The sequence below is a fragment of the Montipora capricornis genome, chromosome 10 (genome assembly GCF_036669925.1).
Source record: "Montipora capricornis isolate CH-2021 chromosome 10, ASM3666992v2, whole genome shotgun sequence".
NCBI classification, from domain to species: Eukaryota; Metazoa; Cnidaria; class Anthozoa; order Scleractinia; family Acroporidae; genus Montipora; species Montipora capricornis.
In genome coordinates, this window is record NC_090892.1 from 29,251,620 (window position 1) to 29,278,503 (window position 26,884).

Sequence of the window (26,884 nt, forward strand, 5' to 3'; positions counted from 1 at the left end):
GAGCCTCCAAGAGTTGATGTATTAATCTAACACAGCTTGATGTATTTCTACTATCAAAGTCAAAATCATTATCATTATTTACCAGTGGCCCCTTGCCGGTGTCGCTGCTGTCGCTGCTCATACATTAGCGTTTTGCTTAGATCTAAAATACACATTCCAACATAAGCTGGTTTATTTAGGGGTAGTGTTTCTTTAATCTTATGAACAGCTACTAGATTTTCATTGAAGATTTTGCAACTAACATAAGTCAGTTTTGACGCTAATTTCAACAGTTTTTTCTCATCTGCGACGAGTCTAACATCAACACGCTTACGTAAATTTTCCATTGTTTTACCAAATGTGACCCTATTTGGGAAAACCGGGCTTAATGAAAATAGCGTTGTAATGCATTTTCAATGCATTTTAAATGCATTGATAATGCATTACAACGCATTGATAATGGTTCTCAAAGCATTTGTAATGTTATTCAGTCCATTGTAAAAACGTTGACAATGTTTAACAAATGTTTAGGAATGGATGAAAAACGCGTTGCCAACAGGTTGGCAACTTTTTCCAACGTTTGAGACAAATTCTGCACAAAACGTTGAAAACAAAGGACAACGTTTCACCCTGTTGTAATGAGCTAAACACATTGTCAACACAACCAATAGCGGTTTGTTTACCAGGAACAAATTCAAATGAACATCAAAATTCTGCATCTGAGAGAATTTGATTTTGTTTGATTAATAAAGAGCAATTTGTCGCAACTTACATTAAAACTTTTGCGAAGCAACAGCCAATATACCCACCAGAAATATAAACGTTGAAAAAGAAAATGTTGGCGTGATTTGTTTGGCGCTTCGCCCCCGAGCTTGCCACTAATTAGTTCAATATTTTTTCTGTGGCTTCGAAAACAAAGAGTAAGCTTCAAAAAGTCTTTGAAATGCATCAAGCTGTTCACAATTAAATGCAACCGACGGTATAGCAATTTTCATCGTTCTTAACTCATCATCCCAAGTCATGCACACCACGCATTTGACAAAGATATTTTTTTATCAACGTAGCCTTGCCTTGCTCTTGGCAAACGATTGTGTTTCCGGAAATTTCACTCCTATTTAGTATTTTAAGTATTTCTGATGACGCCTTCACTTGCTACTCAAGGGAATGGTTATTAATGATTATTTATTTTCCCTGGTGATTTTATACAAACATTAGGAAGGAGACGCTGAGGCAGACAAAGGCGCGCCACATGTTAGCTCATGTTATGGCTCGTTTTGCGCCATTTATCTTTATGATGTTTTAGTGCAATGGTTGGCGAACTGACCGTTTTGATAACTTAACCGCAAAACGGTTTAATCTGCACTGGGGTAGAAGCAATTTTAGGAGGCCCGCAGAACAAAATTTATTCTGTATCAGCAGTTCAAATTCGTGATCACTCGTGCGCAACGTTGACATTCCTTTGTTATCCATGTGCCATACAAATCATGTTTGTGATGTTGCGGTATTTTGTTGCAGTTACCAACTGAAATTTTCAGGATCAACTTATCGGCCCGATTTTTCCGTATTGGTTACACATAAAGTGTTCTTTATTTTAAGTCAAATCTATTTTGGCCACAGGGTGAACTATTTACTTTGTGGAGTAGAGTGGTCAGTCAAAATAGAGTTTATAATTGAGAATGTAAACTGCCTTGAGCGTAAAAAAGACTTGTGAACACACAAAGCAATTTGGTCCTTGGGCCAAGTCAGATGGCACTCATTGTAAGGTAAACGTTAAGAGGAGTTAAACATGTTGGGGTACCAGCAATCTTGTGCATATGTATAACGAGATTCGCGGAACGGAAAGGAGCAGTGGTATTTGAAGCCAAAATATTATCTGTGGACTTAAATGCTTATAGTAAGATGAAAACAATGAAGTATCTGTCCTTCATTCCGGAAACAAGAGAACTTGCCGACACATCTTTGCCTGTGGAATGTCACACTTCTACTTGTGGGAATCGTCAAGAAACTACAGGCCCGGGTTGCTCGAAGCATGGTTAGCGCTATTAAACCATCGTTAAATATCATGGAAACCTATAGGTTTTGACACCTGTAAGATACTTTAAACTTGCAGCTATTTGTATGGTGTTAGGCAACAAGTTTTAATTTAACTCATGTCAGGACACTGCATGCATGCAGATCCGAACAGATTGATGAGATCAGCGAGATTTTATATTTGGAATAAATAGGCCTTATCACGGTTTGACTGTATTTGGATGCAGTCTCTAATGAGAATACCGGTAAATAGTTGTCATTGTTGACTCGGTCAGCACTAGCACAACCACAGTGTTGATTTTTGCATGTTTCGTGCGTGAGTCCTTACCCGAGTTAGCAAGGTTCCTGTATTCATCCATTTTTGTTGATAACCTACGTACTGTACGGAATGCCAGTTTCGTCCGATGTCCTTCCACAATTTAGGGATGTATATTTAATTTAAAGGCTCTCTGAAACCAGTCGCCCATGGCAAAAGTATTAATTTTGACAAGGGTTGGAGCCATTTATTTCTATTATAAAAATCCTACACTGCACAGTAAATGTATATACACGTACACAATATTTCTTGGCAAAACGATAAACAATAAAGCGTAACACCAAAAATAATATTAAAGTTTTTCACAAAGGAACGGTTGATTTGAATTCAGTGAAATTTGAGACTCGATCGATTGTTCAAATCGAATGTCATTTGAAACACACGCATGTGTCAGACAGTCTTTTTACTGCCATAATTTCGTTCAACACCGTAAGAACTGAAGCCAAAAAGGTAAGTAACAGCAGCCATAGGATAGTTGAGTTTTACACTTAGCCACGTTCTCTGCAAAATTAAAGGAAAACTCCGTGTATTTGATGTTTCTGCTCAAATTCAAAGCGATACGTACGTGCTAGAGTTCATGCGGTGCTATGAATGATTCCAAACGGCCCGTGGCGGTTTCATTAAACGCGTTGTCAATGTTTGACAACGCATTGACAATGTTTTGAAATGATTTTGAAATGAATTTGCAACGGATTTTGTTGAAAAACATTGCCAACGTTTTAAAACGCAATGGAAATGCTTTTCAACGCATTGAAAATGCGTTGAAAATGCAGTACAATGAAACAACGCTTCAACGCTATTTTTGTTAAGCCTGCTTTTCCCAAATAGGGTCACAAATACGGAATTATTCATAAGTTTGAAGAAATCTTTTTCGAAAGCATTTTCAGCATGAGTTCTTTTCTGAGTGTTAAAACCGATATATTGCTTCATCCAAGGTGACTGATCAAACTCTAATACTCTGTGGACTTAAGTAATTTTTAACCCAAGATCAATATACAATTGAAGGTTTCTGTAATGAAGAACATACTTTTCTTTGTTGTTTAATGTTGGAATATGCACAAGACCTGTTGATATTTTGTTTTTATCCGCTATTTCTTTACAATATTGTGATAACATATCTTTAGTGACTTTGATATTTTCAGGAGCAAAACGATAATTATTATGCGGATTATGTAATTTTTTGTGGTATTCAAGATCAACCTCTAATATCAACCCTTTTTTGCAGTCTTCTGTATATTTAGCTAGGTCAAGCTTTGCAATTTGTTTTTGTCATCCATCTAAAATTGCCAGTGGGTAAATATTGGCTCATAGCCCAACCATATAAATTATTAGCATCTAAATACATAATATATTTTGAAGGCGCCTTTTCATCATATGTTTTCATGTATTTATTATTTGCTTGTCCATAACGATTAGCTATGTAAGATATCCCACCACGCATACCTTTTTCTATGAATTGATGCATATCAACATTAGTCATAAGTTGTAATTGAATATTTGTCATTTTAACATAGAATCCCATGACAAACCTGGTGATGAAAAATAATGACATGGGTTAGGGTTAGAGGTAGATTTTGAATACCACAAAAAATTACATATTAGGGTGTGTTCAAAAACATCTGCTGATAAAAGAATGTCTGATGTTAAATATAAGTTGTGATATTCACCAATTAATATTAAGTCAAAAGTGTTCCATACATTTTGTGCATGCTTGTATTGATCATTGGATATATTTTCATCAGAAGTCTTTTTGTTTTGGTAGTTCTGTTTCATTGAATTTATCAAAGCTATCCATATAATCATAAGGATAAACACCTTTTTGTTTCATAAGCTGAAACATTTCATTTTTGAATACTTCTTTCGTGTATTTGAAGGCTTCATGCGGTAGGTTACTTAGTAATTTATCCAAACTCGAACTCATAAATTGAAGACTGTCAATAAATGCTAAATGATTACTAAGCATAAAAGCCACGTATTTTTCCATGTTATTTGGAATAGCATTAATATTCATTTGACATTCCTCTCCTTTCTTACTTTTGTATGTGTGTTTTTTTGCTATTTCACCAATATTTTGCATAATGAAATGACTATCTTAAATTGTGAAAAATAACTGGTATTTTATCTGTTAATTGAAAATTTCAATTACAATCTTGATGAGCTCATCCTCTGTATTTTCCAGTAATATGACAATGATCTACTATAATATCTTTGTTGATATATTTTTTATTACAAATATGACATGAATCAGCTTTTTTAAAGTTTTTCTCTTCTTCTTTTGTCATTTTTAATGGCTTGTTGAATTTGTTTTTAATAACATTTTTACAATATTTAAAGTCTTCAAGCATTTTTTCCATAAATTTGTATACAGCATTTTCACCTCTAATTTGAACTGCGTTGCTGTATTTATCATCATAACAACACACAACTTTAAAACCATATGAACAGTCTGTATGTTTTTGATAAGCTTCAGTGTATGAATTATCATTGCTTGGCTTACAACCATGCACTTTTTCTGTTATTGCTTCAAAATCAGCAAATATCACAAATGGCACAGGTAGTTGTTTATTAAAATTATTGAACTTTACTTTTGAACCTTTTTCAGGCATTTTGATTGTTGGTTTTCAATCACGTGATCAACAGCCATGTTTTTCAACGAAAACAAAAGAAGACATTTACATGATAATAAAGTTCAATTCCCAGAGGATTGGGTCGGGACACAAATATGGCTGCCGTTTCTTTGTTTAGGGGCACAAACATGGCGGCTGTGACGTCATGTGAAAACCGAGATGTTGATATATTTTTTATTACAAATATGGCATGAATCAGCTTTTTTAAAGTTTTTCTCTTCTTCTTTTGTCATTTTTAATGGCTTGTTGAATTTGTATTTAATAACATTTTTACAATATTTAACGTCTTCAAGCATTTTTTCCATAAATTTGTATACAGCATTTTCACCTCTATAAATTTGAACTGCTTTGCTGTATTTATCATCATAACAACACACAACTTTATAACCATATGAACAGTCTATATGTTTTTGATAAGCTTCAGTGTATGAATTATCATTGCTTGGCTTACAACCATATTGCTTCAAAATCAGCAAATATCACAAATGGCACAGGTAGTTGTTTATTAAAATTATTGAACTTTACTTTTGAACCTTTTTCAGGCATTTTGATTGCTTGTTCACCATTATTCTTTGTGATTAGTTAGAACTTGAACAGAAAGCATTGCAAGCAATGCATGCAGAAGTGTTTTCTTTCTTTGTGTTTTGTTTAATTATACATAGATTTATTGAAGTATTTTATAAGTACATAATGTGTTTTGGTTTCTTTAGTAATCAATACATTAATACAATCTTCATACTTTTCTTTTGTTACATAGATAGGATATGGTTGTTTATTTTCATAACCAAATACATTAATGTTGACCTTGTTCTGAGTTTCAAATTTATTGATATGTTTGTTACAGGAAATTCAATATTTTGTAATCTAGTTTTTCCATATATTTTTTGTCTAATTTTTTGATTCGTTGAGGATCTTTGTTTTGCTGATTAAGATGACGAATATGGCACCATTTGAAGCATTTATTATCATTGCTTTGTAAGTTTATCAATCCTTTGCACTGTGTTGGAGTTCTTTTGGTAGTTTAATATAAGATGATCCTTTCTTTGGTTCATATTTAACAATATTGTCAAATGATATCCATTGGCTTATAGTGAGTAATATTTGCTGTTTTGATAATTTTAAATTTAGTTCAATTTGCGTTTTATTAATTATTGTTTGTGCTTTACTGTTGAAATAAGCTGATTTAATTATTTTTCATTACCTGACTGCTTTTTAAATGTTATATTAAGTGCTTTAATGAATCTTAGTCCTTTCATTTCATTTCAAATTTTTTTTCGATATCTATTTCGATTGCTTTTCTTGGGGTTTGCAGTTGAATTAAAGGGTCCTTATTGTTTTTAATGCTTATTTCATATGATGTTGTGTATCCTTTTAAAGCTTTGTTTGTTTCTTTTATTATAGTTCTTGGTAGTGGTACAGACTTTTTAATAAGCTTTTTTTTAGTTCTCGGGGCTGGAATTGTTTTATAATCATTTCTAAATTTTAAAGGAGGTTGAATAATAAACTTGAACTATTTCTTTTACAGTATTTCGTGGTGTAGGTATTGGTCTTCTTTTTGTAGTTTTTTTATTTTGTTGTAAAATCAAATTTATTAGTTGTGATTTTGAACGTTTCTCTAATTCCACTTTGTTCATTATATTAATGTTAGAAAATAATTTTTCCATTTACAATATACTATAGGAAATTATTCTTTAAGCCCTTTTAAAAATTTATTTAAACTTTTATTTACCAAAAAATTATTTTACGTTTATCAGAATTTTGAATATGTTTTTTCCTTTTCAAATGGGTCCATTTACCAATTAATTTATAATCCTTATTATTATTACAAATATCACAAAGCCATGGCTTTTTTAACATATATCTTGTTTTGGATTTTGTTATTGCTTTTTTTTATCTCCTCCAGTAAAATATTTTGCGTTGCCATGAATTTTTTTGGGTTCGTATTTTTCAACAGTAATATTTGTTATATCTGGTTCTTTTCGTAAAGCCAATACTAATTTTAAACAAAAATTTTCAGTATCTGATTCGTAGCCTGTATTATCATACAAATCTTCATCAGATAAATCAGAATTGGAGGAAATTGAATTTATTCTTTTCATTTTTAATTTATTAAATTACTAAATATTTACATAAGTTTAAACTTATTTAAATATATGAATAAAAAATGAACGTGAAAATTTAACTCAAAAAATTATTTATTCTGTTTGTTTTTAATACTCTTACATAAGCAAAACAACAATTATTTAATAATCCAATGATTTGTTTTAAATTTTTAATTGATTATATGTAAAGATAATATTTTTATATTCTTTCAGAAAAATCTGTCAGAATCTGATGAATATTGAGAAGATGAATATTCTGATTTAATTTCATAAGTATTATCTGAATTAACATCAAAACTACATGTACATTGAGAATCATCAATAAAACTGTCATTTAAATCATATTGATCTAATTCAATATCACTTTCATAATCATCACCAATTTTTGAATTATATAAATCTATACTTTCAGAACTCACTTATATTATAAATTATATTATTATACTAGAAAATATTTTTTGGTAATAAAATTAAACAATTTCAAGATTAGAGTTCATAAATTTTATTTCACCTAAGCTATTTTTTACTTGTACAGTCAACACTCTCTTAACGGACACCTCTGTATGATGGACACCTGGTGCTGGTCCCAGCCATTGCTTAGTCATTTTACTATAACCAAACTCTCTATAAGACGGACACCTCCATAAGACGCACAACAGACACTTTGAAATCGTCAACGGACACTTGTGAGGTGCTGAATGTGACTGCAAATTACGATTTAGGGAAGAAAAATTCTTGTACGCGACCCTTTTTAACACCAGACGTTTAATTGACAGCTCTTATCTTGTCTCCGGAATACATACTGTACAAGTTAAAATTAAATCAGTCATTGTCCCATTCAAAAAATAACTTGGAGGTGACAACCGAATTGTATTGTTATCTAAAACAGGTAGGTTTTGTTCAAGCAAATAACTTAAAACAAACTTTAAACAGACGCGTATTCACTGTGCTCAGGTTCAGCATTATCATCTTAAATTTCCTGGGGTCATGCTACGTCGACTCTCTATGAGCCGGACACCTCTCTAACACAGACAGGTGAGGCTGGTCCCGATGGTGTCCGTCTTAGAGAGAGTTGACTGTATAATAAAAATATTATCATCATATTTATCAGAAATGTTATTTTCATCAAAATTATCAGTTGATTTTATATTATAAAAAGTTAAATCACAATTAATAAAATGGCAACAATTTGGAATAAATTTTTTTTCAATTTTATGTTTTAACATATCATATATTTTTGAATAAAAAAAATCTCTAATCAATACATTCTCAAAAATAATTTCATAATTTACATACAGAAAATAATTTTATATATTTGTCAAATCCTTAATTGGTATCCAACTGTTAAAATCATCACTATATCCTTTCCATTTCACTAAAGCTAGTTTCTTCTTATAATCTCTTCAAATGACTTCATTATTTAGATCCTTCATTTTCTAAGTTATTGGATTAGTGTATTGTATTTTATCAACTGTAAATCCTTCTTCTGTCCAATTTGGAGCATAACCTTTATCAAATGTTTTTCTTTTATACTTTGATATTCAAACCTTATCACCAATTTTGAATTTTGGTTTCTGTTTTGATGTTTCATATCACCGTATAAATTGAAAAACACTATTCTTAAAGTTGCCCGTACAAATTATTTTAAATATTCATTTTTTCATAGATAAATTAATGATTGGAACTCTTTGCCTTCTAAAGTAATGTCATCTCCTAGCCTTCAGTTATTTAAAGTACGTTTCACTGACCAAGTACCTCCACTCATAATTTACCTTAAAATACTAGGCATAGTGTCTTTAACATAAGTTTATGCATTACTAGGCATCTACGTTTGTAATTTATAGTTTAATTTATAGTCTCTTCATATATATTTATATATTAATTAATTATTATTATTATTAATTATTTTTTTTGGAGGGAATGTCCATCCCGTCTAGCATTTTTGTATTTTTGTTCGCTTGTATTTGTTAGTATTAGTCCATTTGTATCAGTTATGTATGGTTACGAACTGTGATTAAAGATTAAAGATTAAAGATCGTGAACTGTTTCCACATTTTATTTTTAATTGTCTATGCCATCTTTTAACTACACTAGATTTTTCCTCATTTTCTGTTGAATAGAGTGTTATTTTATTCTTAGTTAAGAGTTCTTTTACATGTTTGTTATAAAACTCTGTGCCTTTATTTGTCCATAGATAATCTGGTTTTCTACCTTCTTTTAATATGGTCTTGAATGCCTCAGCAACAGATTCACCTTTTTCATCTTTCAATGATATAATCCGCCCATATTTACTAAAAACATCTATCACCATAAGAAAATACTTGTATCCTTTATTCCATTTGCTGAATTGTTGCATTTCAACTAAGTCTGCAGCCCATATCAATATGATTTACAATATCTCTTCTAGTTTTGAATTTTCTCTTGATTGGTTTGTGTAATTCATTCACTAATTGTTGAGCTGTGATGAAAAACCAACGTTTCGACGCATCCTGCGTAATTTTCAAGGTAGGTTAGAAAAAAGTCAGAAATGAATAAATTTAAAACAACACAAAAACAACCAAAGAATTAGCTGCAAAAACAAGTAAAAAAACTTGCTAAAAAAGCTTTAACAAAAGGATCTGAAAAAGTTGGTGATTTTGCTGGTCAATGGGTTGGCGATAAAATAGTTGGTATTTTAAAGGCAAAAATAAGCAAAATATGCCTGTTGTACCAAACAAAAAAGTAAATTTTACAATGGAAGATAGCATAATTCCAATAGATATTAAGTCTGAAATTCAATCAATATTTTTTTTGTACAGTACTGTGCAAAAGTAGTGAGAGCCATTTTCGACGAATTTCGAGACATTTTGCCACTTTTCGACGAAAACCAGCGATTTTTGGAAAGAAACGAAATATCGCCGAACTTTCGACGAATTTTCGAAAGCGCTTGACACTTTCGAAATTTTGAAATTGTATGCGAATGTTCCAGTGAAAATTCGAACGACAATTCGAGAAGATTTGTGAAATTTCGAAGGAAATGTTTCCAAATTTTGAAGAATGCTCGAAGCGTGTTTTGAAGTTTTGATGAGTGTAGCGAATTTTCAAGAGGAACTTAACCGCATGTGGGAGTCATGTAAAATAAGCATCGGCAAACGCTGCCAAACCTTGAGAAAAAGTAGCGACAAACAAACTAGGCAAGATTAATTCGTTAGCAACTGTGTCTTTATTTTTGCACGTAATCTAAGTAGATTTCAGATTCGTTTTCTTTGTTTTTGGAATGCAATGTAAACCTTAAATAAACGAGATGATGAATCAAGGTTTGTTTCTTACGTTTACTTAGTTTTTCGAAAATTCGAAGAAACGAAAGTTCATTTCTTCGAAATTTCAAAAGCAAGAAAAGTTCGTTACTTTGAAATTTCGAAAGAGTTCGCAGCAAGGAAAGTTTGTTACTTTGAAATTTCGAAAGAATTCGCATCATTTTGACGCATTTTCTTCGAAATATCGCATTGAGCGATGCGAAATACCTCGTGAAATTTCGCCGACATATTGTCGAAAATTCACCAGAACAATAGACGAAATTCGTCGAAATTCGCTCTCACTACTTTTCCACAATACTGTATGTTGATAAACCAATGAAAGATATTAGAAGAAACTTTTATGGAATAATCTAATAAACATATAAAATGGGAATATTTAACGAACATGGTAAGACTAATACTTATACTCACGGATTACCTGGTTTAAGAGGCCCTGCAGGTATAGGTTATAAATTGACTCCGGATGGAAATTATGATATGGAAAATGAAAAAATATTTAATTTAAAAGAAGGAACAGATGATTTTGATGTTTTATCAAAAGACCAAATATACGATCATATTAAATCATATGGTAATGTAAATGATTCTTTAAAAAAAGAGGGCGCTTCATTTTTTAATGGATTTTAATCGTGTTCAAGATGTAGGAAATCCTCGCAAAGGAAAAAGTGATGCTGTTCCATGTGAATATTTTCAACAATGGTATATGGATTTTGATGATGATAACATAAAAAAATCCAATTGATATGGGAAATAAAAAAATCAGTAATTTACAAAATCCAAGGTTGGGTAAAAATGATGCAATGAGCTACAAATTTTATACTGAAAATTTTGTTAAACCTGGTTTTTTAAATGATATTGATTGTAATGGTAAAAGATTTTATTATGTTGGCAGCCATACAAACGATGATCAGTTAATAACAGGATTAGTTGGTAATACCAAATACATCAGAAAAGACAAGACGACTGTAAATGTAGGCAACACTTTTGTAAAAGGTGTTAAAAATCCTATATCTAACAATCATGCTGCTAACAAATCTTATGTAAACCAAAAAGTATCTCAAGCAGGGGGGTCAGTTGATTTATCACCTTATTTAAAAAAAGACGGAAGCGTGCTAATGACTAATGATTTAAACCTCAACAATAATAAAATAATTAATGTAAAAAATGCATCTGATGATTCAGATGCTGTAAATTCTCAGCAACTAAACAAACGTTTTTCAAGTGTTTCTTTCGTTTCGGAACAATTACATCTGAAAATAAATGGTAGTAAGGCCTTGACCGGAAATTTTAATCTTAATAATCACAAAATCACTAATTTAGCAGAAGGAACTGAAAATAGTGACTCTATCAATAAACACCAACTTGAAACCAGTTTGGCTCAAAAAGCTGATAAAACTGAGCTTAGTGATTATCTTCCAAAAGACGGTTCTTTTGCCATGACAGGAGAGTTAAGCTTGGGTTTAAATCCACTCTTCAACGTCCCTAATCCAAAATATCCAACCAACGTAAATAAAAGGTATGTTGATAATGGTCTAAACAGTAAAATATAAAAAACATTATCAAGCAATCTTGATTTGAATAACAACAAAATAACTAATTTGAAAAAAGCAACACAAAATAAAGATGCTATTAATTTGGACCAATTAAATAAAAGCGCTTCAGTAATTTCTGCAATTACAGAAAGATAATTTTTGAAAACAGATGGTACAAATTTAAATTCAAATTTCTCTGTTAACAATAAAAAAATTACAGATATCGCTTTACCATCAGATGATAATGATGCTAGTAATAAAAAATATACTGATCAGAAAATTGGTGAATCACATATTAGGAGTCATGAAAATAGAACAAACGTACTAAAATATGTTATGGATAATGGTGAAATGACAGTTGATTATGGCATTAAAGACGCTAATTTAATTAATTTTAATGAAATGCCTCATAAAGTAAAAAAATTGCTTTTGTTTATGAAAGTTCAAAAAACACAAGATGGTTCAAACTTGTTCAAAGGAAGATTTGATTTTAACTTGTTTAAACTAATTTGAGATAATTTTAGCAACAGTTACACTATTGCTTTTGAAATATATTTTGAACGATTTCCTTTTACCGAGATGGAGTTTAATAGTGTAAAACTTAGTTTTGAAGCAATAAATATGAATATAGATTATCGTGCTACAAAAAAAGTAAATTCTGATTACAAATATTATCGTCCGATATTACTTCTTTCTCCAAATGGTTCAAGTAAAAGCATTCAAAGAAGATTATTTATAAATTTTCACGCTAATTATGATAAGGACAGTCCTCCTTTTTTTCCGATTTATGTATTGATTTATGGCATAAAAGATGAAGCATTAAACAATATTGATATTTCAATTTATGATTTCAAAAAATATTATGAAATCAGTTCTCTCACGTATTTTAAAAAGCATATGCCTATTGATATGAATAATCGACCAATAATTAATCTTGGAGATGCAGCTGGTTTTAAAGATGCTTTATCAAAATCATCATTATCTTCGTTATTAAAAACTTGTACCTTTTTGGTACTATAAAAAAAGCACATTTATTCGTAATGTTTACGAATGTAAACAACAATATGAGCTGAATAAAACATTATCATTATCATTATCATTATCAGTAATGCATTTATTTCCAGTGGTGTAAAAATCAATTTTGATTCTATAAATATCAAGACAATTACTTTGTTTAATGAAGGAAAATATATCAATAAAAACAATACAATCCAACTAAATTATAAAGATTTAGGCAGCGGTAATTTTAGATCCTATCAAATAAGATTTCGGTTTACTGCTCTACCTACAAAGTTGGTTATTAATAGAGTTGTAAACATTTTATCAATTAATCTCAGTAACACTGTTAATATTAAATTTAAACTCGTTTATCAAGTAGTTGGCATGTAAATAATATAATATAATAATAAATAATGCCTTACATTTTAGATGAAAATGGTAATTTTGCTTTGGATAAAGAGGGCAATAAATTAGAATTTACAGTTGAGTATATCAATGATGACACCAATCCATTTATCAATAATAAAACAGAACTACTTATCAACGATAATGGTCATCTTGACACAGAAGATCGTCATTTAGTAATCAAAGATGGCAATGCTAATAATCATGCAATCAGTAAAAACCAGCTTGATGCAGCTATTACTAATCTCCAACAACAAATAACATTGTTACAAAATCAGATAAGAAATAGTGGAAACAGAGAATAATTGTATAATGTATATACATAATATCAGTGAAAAAATATTCAATTTAAATCACATAAGCAAAAATCTATCAGATGAAAAAATTAAAGAAATAAAGGATTTTTATAAATATTATCACAACAAATTTTGGTGTTATAAGAAATCATTTCAACATTTTAAACAAATGCATATGATTTGTTAATCTTGTTTCTGTATCTTTGATTGTATCAGGAACTATAGCTGGTACTATTACATTACATCCAATTATTTTAGGATCAATATCAGGATCTGGGGTTTTATTACAAACTTTTTCAGAAATAAAAAAAATACAAAAGAAAAATTGAAATGTGTTGTTTTGCTTATCAATCATATTTAGAATTAATGATTGATTTGCGTAATCGTCTTCGAGGAATTAATTTTAATGGAAAAGAATTATTAAATAAATTCAGTATTATTGATGAAACAATAATCAATTTATGTCCAATAGCAGATAAATATGAGAAGTAATATGTATGGGTTATTGACCAAGCGTGAGGTCAAGATGACTGGATATTGGCCAAGTTCTTTTTTTGCGTGTTTATGGACCGAAACGAAGTCGAGGTCCATAAACACGCAAAAAAAGAACGAGGCCAATATCCAGTCATCTTGACTGAACAATCTTGGTCAATAAAGGATTTATTATATGACTTAAAACACCAAAAAATGATCTTTGATCTTGCGGGACCAAGCGAGAAATCCCGAGCGGGCAGTATCGCTCCATCTTGCCCGCTCGGGTAGCCAATCAGAGCGCGCGATTTGGTTCATCTTGCCCGCTCACGGAGCTAGTCATATAATAAAATAAAATAATTCATAGTTTAATCAACAAACAAAGCTGATTCCAATATTTCTCATAATCACTTTTTGGATTTAGTAATTGGGATATCAAATTTCAAATTCCAGTGATTAAACAATTTGTTAATAATATATTTGATTGATATTATCCTTCTTCTCTCTTTGTTAACTTGTGGTAAAACCTTGTTTATTTGATCAAATGTCTTACAAACACGGTTTATTATATCTCTTGATATTGGTAATTTATTTTTGAGTTCTGTATCTGATAATACAGTCTGAATATGGTATTTCCTGATATAAATACTTTTTTTTTCGTTATTTTATACATATTTTCATAAAAATCTATGTACTTATTTTTATAAAATTCGTAATATATTTTACCAAAAATAATACAAATCATTTGATAATCTATTTCAGATATTTCTTGTCCACAACAATGTGTTTTTTGATTATTTTCATTGTTTATTTCTTGTATTTTTACACCACAAAAAGGACACACGACATATTGTTTTAAAACTAATTCTTTGTTATCTAATTTTTAACAAATCATAATATAATATAAACAGAAAAACATTTTTTTAAAGGTTTATATAATGTATAATTATTAAGACTATTTATATTCCAAGCTGCTTTCAATATTTATTTCATACAGATTTTGATGATATTAATTGGTATAGCGAAGTTTTAGATCAAGATTATATTTTTTAATTAGATAACTATGATTATGATTACTTTTTGTTTGATTGTTATTAAGCAGAGTTTGTATATCATTTATTCAATGTAAAAAACATTAAACAAATGATATATACAGTACCATGCAAAAGTAAGTTGACAGTCTTGACTTGATCCTCGTGAGAATCAAGGATTGAGAATCTAGTCGAGGATCGAGACTCGATTCACTCGAAACCAAACTCCATCCTCGACACTCAATTTGCGCAAAATCACCGACGCGAAACCTTGTCAATTATTCACACTCGATTCAACTTTTGCGAAAGCATTAAACCTCGATTAAATAACAACAGGAACTGTTTATTAAGAAAACGAGGTAGCGGCTATCGTTCCTGTGAGTTCTCTCTTCAAACTCCAATCTTATATCGTGGATTTAAAAAATATAAAAGCAAAACAGTGAGCTTTACCGTGCGATGGATTTATTGTGAATCAAATGTAAATTTCCAAAGTAAACATTGAGAAATATTTGCATACGGCACGCCCACCAAGTAACGCAACGATTCATGTATTTTTAAATGCAATGATCTGAAGGAAAATTATAGTGACGGTCGAATCTCAGTGCTAGACTTGTTCACTGTTATCAGGTTTCATTCTTTGAAAAACAAAAACCATAGTCACAGGAATTATCAATCAATCAATCAATCAATTCTTTATTTGATAAAGCAGGTTAAAATTACAAAAATTACAAAGTAATAGTTGCATCGGCAGCTATCAGCTGATGTGGACCTGCTATGTAAAACTATTTAGAATATATGAAATAAAATATAGACTAAGACAATTACAATTACAATTACTCCATATGCCCAATCACAAAAAGGCTGAAGCATCGAAATACTACGAGTGGTATCACTTCTCGGTGTTGATTTCTTTAGGAAAATTAACATATATTACTTTAGAAGATATACATGGTCGTATTGGGATGGTAAAAAGGGAGTTTGATGACTTGAGAAAAACGCAAACCGTTTAAGTATGCTCTCAATCGCTTGCTCCTCGGAAAGTAAGACATGACATATTAGTGGCAAATCAATATCAAACTATGACACTTTTATTTTCAAAATAACTCAAAGGGTTTATACTGTGACGGTTTCAAAATACACGTTAATCTGAAATTAACTTACACGCGGTACTTTGACAAATGCAAAATTTGCAATTATTCTACTCTATAGATAAAAATAAAATTTCACAACAAAGGCACTCAATATAGCTAAATTGTTGGGTAGATCGCGCTCTCGATTAGAAGCCTACAACGTAAACTTCAAATACCGCTCCGGTCGGATGGTGTCGAAGACTGTTTACAATCCGTGTGATTGTTGAGTATGCTTCGATCATACGGCCGAAGAATAATTACATGTACATGTGTCTCCTCCCAAATCGCACAGAATAGTGTCGTTTGTTGTGATTTTTTCTCCATTTCATCAACCGGATTCGAAAGAGGACTATACTCGCTTGGTTTTTTGCATTATTCCCGAACAAAATTCTCCGAGAAAATTTTGGCAGGCTTTTCTTTCATTCATATTCCCAGTTGTATGTGCTATTAATCTATCGAGGAATCAGTCAAGCGACCAGCTCATTAAATTCTCGATTCCTTTGACTCGATTCTCGACTCGATTCTCAATTGTCAATCCTCGATCCTCGATCCTTGCGAGAATCGAGGATCAAGGATCAAGTCAAGAATCGAGACTCAAAAGGGACTGTCAACTTACTTTTGCACGGTACTGTAAATCTGAATGATAAAGTTTACTTATAAAGTTTACTAATAAAGTTTACTGCTAAAGTTTACTCATAAAGTTCATCAACAAAACTATCTTCAATATCATTTAAACACACTTCATTTTTTTTAAACATATAGATTAATTTTTTAGTGAAATTTTTATTTGAATTTTTAACAAAACACTAATTTTGAATCCCAAGGTCAAATTCAACACAAATTTCAATGCAAAATCGCAAGGTCAAATTTCAACACATTAAAAATGAGCTCATACCCCCAACTACTATCCTACTACTTTCACATGCCTCATTGATGACAAAACAGGAATCGAATGCACCTCATTAATTCTTGATTACTGCTAGTTTTATAAATAATCAACAAACCCAGGCAAGTCAAGGAAGCCCTCAAATAAGTGGGCCAAGAAGTTTCCATGCTTTACAGTGTACATTTTTGCTTGCAAGCTGGCAGGTACAGGTTTTTCTCCTACCTTACCTAGTTTACTTTAATTTGGAGGCAAACAGAAACTACTGAAGCCAAAACTAAATTTCTTCTTGTCTGTAGCTAGCAGTTGGCTACTATTAGTGTTGAGTCTGGGATGATAATTTTGTAATTTGTATTGAATAGCACAAAAAAGTAACGATTTTATGTTCACTCTTACGGAGAGGGAAGTCTGTACTGTTATCACCAATGCTGTTTAATGATACTCCATAGGGAGGGACACTTTGATTCAGGTACAACAAACAGTTCGTAGCACAAATCAAAACTCCACCTGCACAGAAAAGGTAAACAAAATATTTAAAAGCATGTTGAAGTTAACTACTATTTTATTTTTCAAGTGAAGCTATGACCCTTGCAGTTATGAATGCAATTTTAGCAATTGGGTAAAGAAGCCTGAAACCTGTGTGACGCTTAGGAGCAAGGATGGCACAGTTGGTTAGTGCGCGACCTTGGTGCAAAAGGTCCTGAGTTTGATTCCCGGATCTCGCATTCTTGTTTCGACTTCTTTCCTTTCCGTGTAGCTAAGTAGCGTTAAATACCCGTAAAACGGAGCACTGATGGAGAGGGGGGAGTAAACTGAGCGCACCGTCGACCTCAGGTTTGTCAGTTGAATTACTGTTACGAGTTATCGACGTTAAATATGGTTACTTTACTTTACTTTGCTCCAACGTCGACGTTCATAACTGTGAGGATCATAGCTTCACTTGATTTCATGTCTGCAGTTCAATATATGATCCATTTCATAAATATCATTTCACCATTTATTTTATTTTTAGCAAGCAAATTACTTTCATTTCTTATTGCCAAATTTTCATTGCCATTCAGGAATTACAATGTATCCCTTCCTTTTCCAAATAGGTTAAAAATGTTACTAAATTGGGTCAAATGTCTCTTATAACTTCAATAGAGTACCATACATTTGATTGTATCAGTGTTTACAGTTTTTTCTATGGGTGATTTTGTTGGTAATACATCAAGCTACACATTGTATTGTATCATCAGAATTAAAATGTTTGTGAATGGTCCAAACTCACCAATTGGCTTAGGAACAGCAAGAACTTGACTGCAGTCAAATGGCAGATTATTTAAAGACCAAACAACTGGATGAGTTCGCTGAGATAAGTTCAAAGAAACAGCAATCAAGGCACAGGTGTCGTGCCGCATGGCCAAACGACTAGGAAATAAAAAGGTTAATTAGATATTTTGTTGGCCACATGATAACTATAATTTTAAATTTTAAACAAGAAAGTAGGATACATGCTAGAGTAATAATCTGAAAAGGTTGGGCATAAAGATGTGGGCAGTGTACATGTTGCCATGAGCAGGTAGTTATTTAAGCAATAGAGGACATTTTCCATGTTGCCATAGCCTCATCTAAACAAGTACATCATTGCAAATCTCAATTTGGGACAAAACATTCTTACAGTTTAAGTGCTGTCAGCACAACTCACCCTGGCCATGTTTGCAAGGGTTCATAAAGAAGCAGTAAGGTCGGTTCATAGTAACCATGAAGAAATTGGACATCAATTATGTTACACAATTTATCAAGAATGTCTTTTAAGTTAATTGTGTAGCTCGGCAACAGAGGTGACCGGTCTCCACTGCAAGACAAAAAATAAAATAAAATAGTTATAACTAAAAGCTTATATGCCCACCAAGATGGGGCATTCCTAAACACAGGAACGGAACGGAATATAACAGAATAACACCGGAATATGCCAGAATGAGGCAGAATAGCACTGGGATGAAATGAAATGAACAAAAATGGTACTGAAATACCCGAATGAGGCGGAATGACACCCAAATTTCAACTTGCTGCCCAGTGTTTACCTTCCCAGAGTCAGGTATTTGTACCCATTCAAAACAACCTTGAACTCTATTTACAGCATAATAACTCTACATTGGGTAGGATTCGCAAAGCTGTGAAAAAAGTAACCTTTAAGTTTAAAAATCTACAATGTATCACTGGCGTGATTGTTTGCAAAACTAGAATTACTGCAAGTTCTGTGAAGTCAAATGAAAACTGTTCGTATTGTCTCAAATACGCCTTTATTGACCTAAAACAGAACTCACAAGAATTTAATTCAGGACTGTTGGGGGGGGGGGGGGGGGGTGAAATATCAATAATAACACCACAATTTCTTTGCCTTAAGGGCCCACGGACGGATTTTTCGAACGTTGCTAGGGAAGTGAAATGTTACTTCCGGTGACTAAGGTCATCATAATTAAACTGAGCTGACCAGAAAACCCATTTACAAGCAAAAATCACCACACAAACTGTTGTTTGCATCGAAGGTTTTTCCTCGCCTTTCCTTGCGCTAGTTCTCACATCAACCGTGCATGCGTAAATGAAATGACTTCTGGTTTGAGAAAAACCTAAATTTCCGGTAGTCTTTAAGTTGAATTATTTTTTTTTCATACAGCATTTTTCACCTTCAAATACAGAATATAGGTAAGCATTGATTTTTTCAAATCTTTTTTGAAAATTTTATGGGCATTTCAGTATCGTTTATCTCTCTAAAAAGAAAATTTTTCAAAATAAAAGGAAAACCATGCTTGGCTGGATGCAAAAACGAATACAAATTATGAAACCACTGATTAAATACCCAAATTGTGTAAGATGTAGACAAATTTAAAGTTTTCTTTCATTGGTCACGTGACCACAGGCGTGGCATAATGATGTCATATTTAGGGTCATTGGTTTACAAAAGTTGGAAACTGACCAAAACAATGCCAAATTCTCTCAAATGAGTTAACTATTACATCCTCAGCAACGCACCCCAAAAAATACGTCAGTAGGCCCTTGAGCACTGTAGCTGGTTTTCCGCAAAAAACTCTGTTTGTCAATACTGAATTCCCTGTGTAAACTTTTTTTGAAGAAATTAATCATTTGAAAATCCATTTGAAGCCAAAAGGCCTTCCAAAATATTAAAGTTATCAAATTATTCCAAACTGACTACAGAGAAGGTTCACAATGTAATTACAGTTCAAAGCACACCATTAGACTTCAAATTTGAAATTTGAACCTTCCACTTGCTCAGAGCAAAGTGCCAATCAAAAATGCAACAGTGTGTGACAATATTGAAAAAAGGCTCACAAACGAACATCCAGCTTCACTGTAAGTATAGATGCTTATTATTTTATTGTTCCATAATGTTCAAAAATTAATTGGCTTTAGAGCAACACAAAAGTGGTTTTCTTACTCTGAAACCTACAGTGTAGTAAAACAAGCTTAAAATACATGAAGCTCAGAAAAAAAATGCACAATTTGCATGGTTTTTCACACAATAGTCCTTCCTTATTGCATAATCTGCCCTTACAATTTTGCACAATTTCTGTTTTTTAATTGCACCCTTTCAGAAGGCCCATAAAAAGTTGACAGGCATTCTGCAATTACTTATTTTCAGCTTCAGTAACTTACTGTATCATTAACATGAAGGTGTCTATGTTGTACTTCAAATTTTTTCTTGGTTTAAAATTTTTCAAACCAGTTCAATTTTGATTTTTCTTTGTCTAATATTCATTATCATAACCTGACACAAAGGAAAATCAAAATTGAACTGGTTTAAAAAAATCTGAACCAGGAAAGAATTTGAACCACAACATAACATCTACAGTTATGTACCTTCCAGTAAATGAAACATCTTGCTCTTCCAGCATGCCTTCTTGTCTGAATGGTAGAACGACAAGGTGAGTACCATAAATCAACATAACAGAACAACGACGTTCAGGATCCACACGCACCATAGGAGGTCGGAAATACTCCTGATTATTTCCCTGTGAAAGAACCAAATACTGTTATACAACATTTTTATTGTCTTTATTCACTTCTCACCAACTTTATACAGTCACGTAGACTGTAATTTCTTTTATAGGTAAATCAAACATGCTCACACAAAAAAAGTTGTTCCAGTGTTTTAAAAATTAATATCAAAATGCAATGGCCACCTTGTGAGCCATCGTAAACTGGTATTGTTGCACCACACGCAGAGTAACCCTAAGGATGCGAGAGCGTGTGACATCACTTTATTTGAGACAGTTGTAATGGCTGATTCAACTGTTCGAGTAAAATGTTCCATAAAAACTTCAAATTGTGAAGTTTCTTTATGATAATCCATTTTATGAACAGGCAGATACATGTAATGTAACGTTCATTCACCTACATGTACTATTTTCTGCATTGTCCCGAGTGATTTGAAGGGATTTTGGGACACTTCATCTTTCCCCTTCTGGTGTGACGCATTGTCACATACAATACAACATGACTGAAGCTCCCTGTCGAGTGCCACCAGTCAAAAAGCTAAGATTGATAATTTTTGTCTCTCTTGGGGGAAATCTGCGCTTTTTGATAGACTGTATTCATAAATTGAAGCCAAGAAATTATTCTTTTGTCTTGTGTTAATCATCCTCGTTAGCCTCACTTTTGAGCAAAAATTCTTTCGAATTTAGTTTGTGCTAATGAAGCTGGTGAGGATGATTAGCATTAAGACAAAAGAATTATTACTTAGCCGCCATTTATATTTGATTTTGATCAAATTCCAATGATTAATGTGTCCCGATCATATAGCGATGGCAAAAACCTGGGAGGCTGGGAGGCGAGCAAACTTAGTGGGAGAAATTCGGCTAAATTTTGGGGGCACTCAGCCATGAGCGGTCTTGGAAGCTGCACACCTTGTCTATTTATAACTTATTACATACATACCAAGATTTTACGCGCCAAAAAGCATTGAGATAAAAATAGTCTCTTCACGCTAGAGAAGCCAGCTGATTGGTCATATCATTTTTTTCACTAGTGAAAAACGACGTATCAACGCTCTAATTGGCTATATCATAATTCTCACTAGTGAACAAAACTGTGTCGCTTGCTCGCCACTCCTCTTGACTGACAAATAGCACATTTCTATGAGCTTAGGCGCATTTTCACTTTAGAAAAATGGCTTCAAATCAGACTAACCGTTTTCAGAGTCTAGATTCATCAGTAGAAGAGTTCATAGACGGACAGGAAAAGGAAAACACCAAGAAAAAGAGCAAACACGATGTTGCTCTGTTCCACGAATTTCTTGTTTTGAAAGGCGAGACGAGACAAATGGATGAATTGACTCCTCAAGAGCTGAACAAGTTTCTCAGCGAGTTCCTTATAACGGTTCACAAAAAAAGAAGACAACGAGGAATACAAGCCTAATTCCTTAAGGGAATTCTTCGCTAGCCAATCCATTTACATACAGAAATTAGAGTTTCAAAACAGATTTCTCTTAGACAAGAGTCATGGGAGTAGAATTTAAATAAGAATATTTCTCTTTGAAATGTTCAGTTTGTAAGTTGCTTACTGCATTTGCTATCAAGCGCAAAGCAAGTCAACAATTATTAGAAATTACCGTAATTTTTCAGTTTTTGCTACTCGTATTGAACGTTTCAGAAATTCTTTTTTCCCATCCGCTATTGCTTTATGGAACCAACTCAGTACAGAAATACGAAATATTGAGTCAATAGGGTCTTTTAAAAAAGAATTGAAAATTTATTTCAATATAGTGCCTTATAATATCCGGTTTGACTTTTCAATAGATAGATATTCCTCAGTATTACACACTCGCCTGTGGCTTGATGCATGTGCACTTAACTATTATTTGTTTAGAATAGGTAAAAAAGTTTCTCCAGCCTGTCTTTGTGGAGCCGATCATGAGACTGTTAAACACTATTTTGATCAAATGCCCGTTTTATGCTGCCTTAAGATCTCACCTGCTCACCTGTGCTGCGACTCTTTTTGCTGAAAAGTGGTCAAATATTTCCGATTCAACGTTATTGAATAGTTTTTTAAATGGTTCATCTCTTTTGACATTAGATAAGAACAAGGAATTGTTTTTTCAATTGCAAAGATTTATTATTGAAAGTAAGCGTTTCAAGAAAGGTGATTAACACTTTTGACCTCTTTTCAGCATTTTCATTTTCGTAATTGTCGGGCCCTTATGCATTCTTTATTAATGTAAAATTTATTTAGAAGTGAGCCCCCTAGATGAGCAAAGTGTATGCTCTTGAGGCAAACTTCTTTAAATAAATATGTTTAAATAAAAATAATAATAATAATAATAAAAAGACCAAACACAATGTTGCTCTGTTCCACGAATTTCTTGTTTTGAAAGGTGAGACGAGACAAATGGATGAATTGACTCCTCAAGAGCTGAACAAGTTTCTCAGCGAGTTTCTTATAACGAACAACGAAGAATACGAGCCTAATTCCTTAAGGGAATTCTCGCTAGCTTTGAGCGCCATTTGAAGAAAAAAAACTATGCCTTTAACGGCAGTTTTGCTTGATAATTCAGATGTAAAGTATTTTACAAGGAAGCCATTTCAGTGCAACTCTCACACTGTGAGGCAGCTTGACAGTGCGTTGTTTTCCTTTGAAAGAAAATAAAGATATGTTTATCTTTGAGTTCTGTTCACTTATGAATCTCGGTATGTATTATTATAATAAATAAGTTATTTCACAGTTCGCTTGTACGATTTTTATTCACTTATTGTGTAAAACAAACGAATGAGCGCAGCAACCGTGAAATAACCTATAAGTATGTGATGATGCGTTGGATCTGAAGGGGAAAAAAACCCATCAAATCACTCGGGACAATGCAGAAAATAGTCGGTGAGGGAACTTTATTTATCTGTGGGATGTAAAAGAACCCGCACACTTGTCGCAAAGAGTAGGGCATGTAGTTCCCGGTGTTGTGGTCTGTGGATCATGGTTGGGAGGGTAAATACAGATCTCCATTTAAACCAGCTATGCTGAACTGGAATTTCTGTATAAATAATGTATATAAGTAAATAAGTAAATAAATAAATAAATAAATAAATATGGTTGTCCACAAAATGGATTAATTTTTCATAAAGAAACGTCTCAAGTTGAAGTTTTTACGGAACAACTGTCTCAAATAATGTGACATCACATGCTCTCACATCCTTAGCTAGGGTTGTCTGCCTGTGGTTGCACACACAAAAAAAAGACAGCCATTATAGCAATTTAAGAAAGTCAAGTTTTGACTGACATGTACACTGTATCTGAAAGACCTGACCTAAATAAAATCTGACGTATTGTACAGTAATAAAAATGTATTTCATGTTTTTCACAATGTGCAAGCGGGCGGAATTCGGCGAATCCCGCAAACTGACTGGCTCTAGGAGCGGACAGAATATTTCTATCTTGCCCGCAAACCCAGCTGGAATCCTAGCCCTGGTTGCGTGAGCTTGCATAATGACCTTAAATTTCCATTTTTTGACACCAATCCATTTACATACAGAAGTTAGTGTTTCAAAACAGATTTCTATTAGACAAGAGGCATGGGAGTAGAATTTAAATAAGAATACTTCTCTTTGAAATGTTCAGTTTGTAAGTTGCTTACTGCATTTGCTATCAAGCACGGAGCAAGTCAACAATTAGAAAAGTGATTTCAGAGAGGAAAAGAGAGAGAGGAAAAAATAAGTAAGCTATTTACCAGCTAAGGGTTGGTCCACATAGTGCAAAACTGTGACTGGGGTCTTGAAAATGCTGCCCGAGGCCGGAGACCAAGGTTAGCTTTTTCAAGACCTCAGTCACAGTTTTTCGCTACACAGACCTCCCGGCTGGCAAATAACATACATGTATATAATAAATTATTATAATAAACCTCTTGTGGTACAATTCAATGCCAGTTGAAATTTGCTCTGTTTGAATTAAAAAGTACAATCTGACACCTTGATTAACATTTGGGGGAATAATATAGGTAAAGGACAACGAATTAATGAACCCAACTAAGATTGCTTCACAGTGATACCAACCTTAATCTTGTCGTCTTCAAAGAAATGCAAACTTCTTGTTTTCAAGTCATGGGTGCCAGCATCATAATCAACTATAGCAAGCTAATAAGAAAGTACCAACTCTCAAAAAAGTGACAAACTATTAAAATTTAAAATAGTTTTGTCAGGTCTAAACAATCCACTGTTAATAATACAAATAATTCACTAATTGTAATAATAAAATCAATTGCTGTAAACCACAGCATGTAACATGTACTAGGATGAATGTCCAAATCCATTACAGCCTGAGTGAAATGGGGCCAGTGCTACAGACAGAATTTCAGCAGTCTACATGATATGAAACAAGATGGAAATCTATCCTGGAAGGGGGAAGTACGGTAAAATGGCGGTTCTTTGAAAACTCATGGAAGCTTCACTAATCTACCAGATAAAATTAATTAAGTTAGGTTGTTTACATGTAGCTACAGCATACATTGTGGTAGGGATTTTTACTTGCTAAACTAGACCTGTAAAGCCCTGTATTTTAATGACTGTGGACCAATTCTTTTCTAAGACTTAAAGAGCTTGTTACCAGTTGTCTGAGAATCTACAATGATGGGGTACCTTAGCATCCTTAAAGCTCATTAACAGTGAGTCCCTTGCATTTCCTGCAAGTCTCACAGCTTGAAGACACTCTATGTTACCAAACAAAGAGTACTGGCTGAGTAGTTCTAGCTTCCTTCTCTTGGCAGAATTTTCTAAAATGAATGTCAAAGATACAATGTAAGAGTGTACATCTCAGCTTTGGTCAAACAATATGTTATACTGTACATGTATACATTGTATATGTGACCCTTCAGCGAAAAGGGCGCTTATGAAAATTTCATGATGATGCCGATTTCATGGCAGACAACCGTGAAATTATATAAAGCAAGCTGAACTTCCGTGAAATTCCTTTAAAACAGTGTGAACTCGGCATGAAAATTTATCATACCACCCACCGTGAACTAGTTCACACCCGGCAGCGAAATAATTCATGCCGGGAAAAATTCACGACATGGAAAAAAAAAAGTCCTCCTCAAAATTAATTAATTTCATTATCAATATGTTGGGTTTGGATTTCGAGTGTGAAAGAACCATTGAAGTGAACCTTTTGATGATCATTAACTTTTGTCTACTATAAAGTTGACTTAACTCAAGTGAAGAAACATGCACGCCGGCGAATGGATTTTGTGAGCATGTGAGTGCTGAGCATTTTCTGGCAAGGACAAGCAGTGATCCAAACCTCTTTTCGAGATCACCAAGCAGAAAATAAATTATGAGCATTAACCTTTGGGGCAACTTGGAAAATCACAGCAACTCGCTTAATTTTTAATAGTATCTGTAGGTGCACCAAATGGGGCAAGTAACTGCTCAAAATACACTTAAAATCCAAACCTATTACGAGTACTCTTTCCTAGAATCCGAGACTGCGAGCAGCGCGTAAATTTTATGAGAAAATCGAACAACATTATTCCCCAAAATTTGCCAGCACAAGATTTTCTGAACATTTTCGTCAAGGTTTGTATTTATTGAAGCAAAAATTAAAATCGCTTACCATTCAATAAATTGAGTCAAGAAATTGACACGTGGTATCAGAGTTATCAGAGTAATGTAACTTAAGAACCACTCCAAATTTCAGGGCTGTGCGATATTCTGAACTCAAGTTATTCATCAAAATTATATTATTTGGTATCGAAACGCTCTCTGTTAATCTTGAAGACAGTCTTGGAGACACTTCTCGTCACCT

General features: G+C 32.8%; 1 protein-coding gene across 1 annotated transcript in view; it reads right to left on the reverse strand.

Annotated features, from left to right (window-relative positions):
• LOC138019122 (cleavage and polyadenylation specificity factor subunit 1-like) overlaps positions 1-26,884 on the reverse strand; it is a 91,689-nt gene that overhangs the window by 56,379 nt on the left and 8,426 nt on the right. Inside the window, exons 3-8 of the mRNA XM_068865794.1 lie at positions 25,720-25,853; positions 25,138-25,218; positions 20,960-21,111; positions 18,786-18,935; positions 18,369-18,508; positions 17,495-17,605 (exon numbers count right to left, since the gene is read on the reverse strand). Of these exons, the coding sequence (XP_068721895.1) occupies positions 17,495-17,605; positions 18,369-18,508; positions 18,786-18,935; positions 20,960-21,111; positions 25,138-25,218; positions 25,720-25,853 (768 nt within the window). The remainder of the gene's footprint in view (positions 1-17,494; positions 17,606-18,368; positions 18,509-18,785; positions 18,936-20,959; positions 21,112-25,137; positions 25,219-25,719; positions 25,854-26,884) is intronic.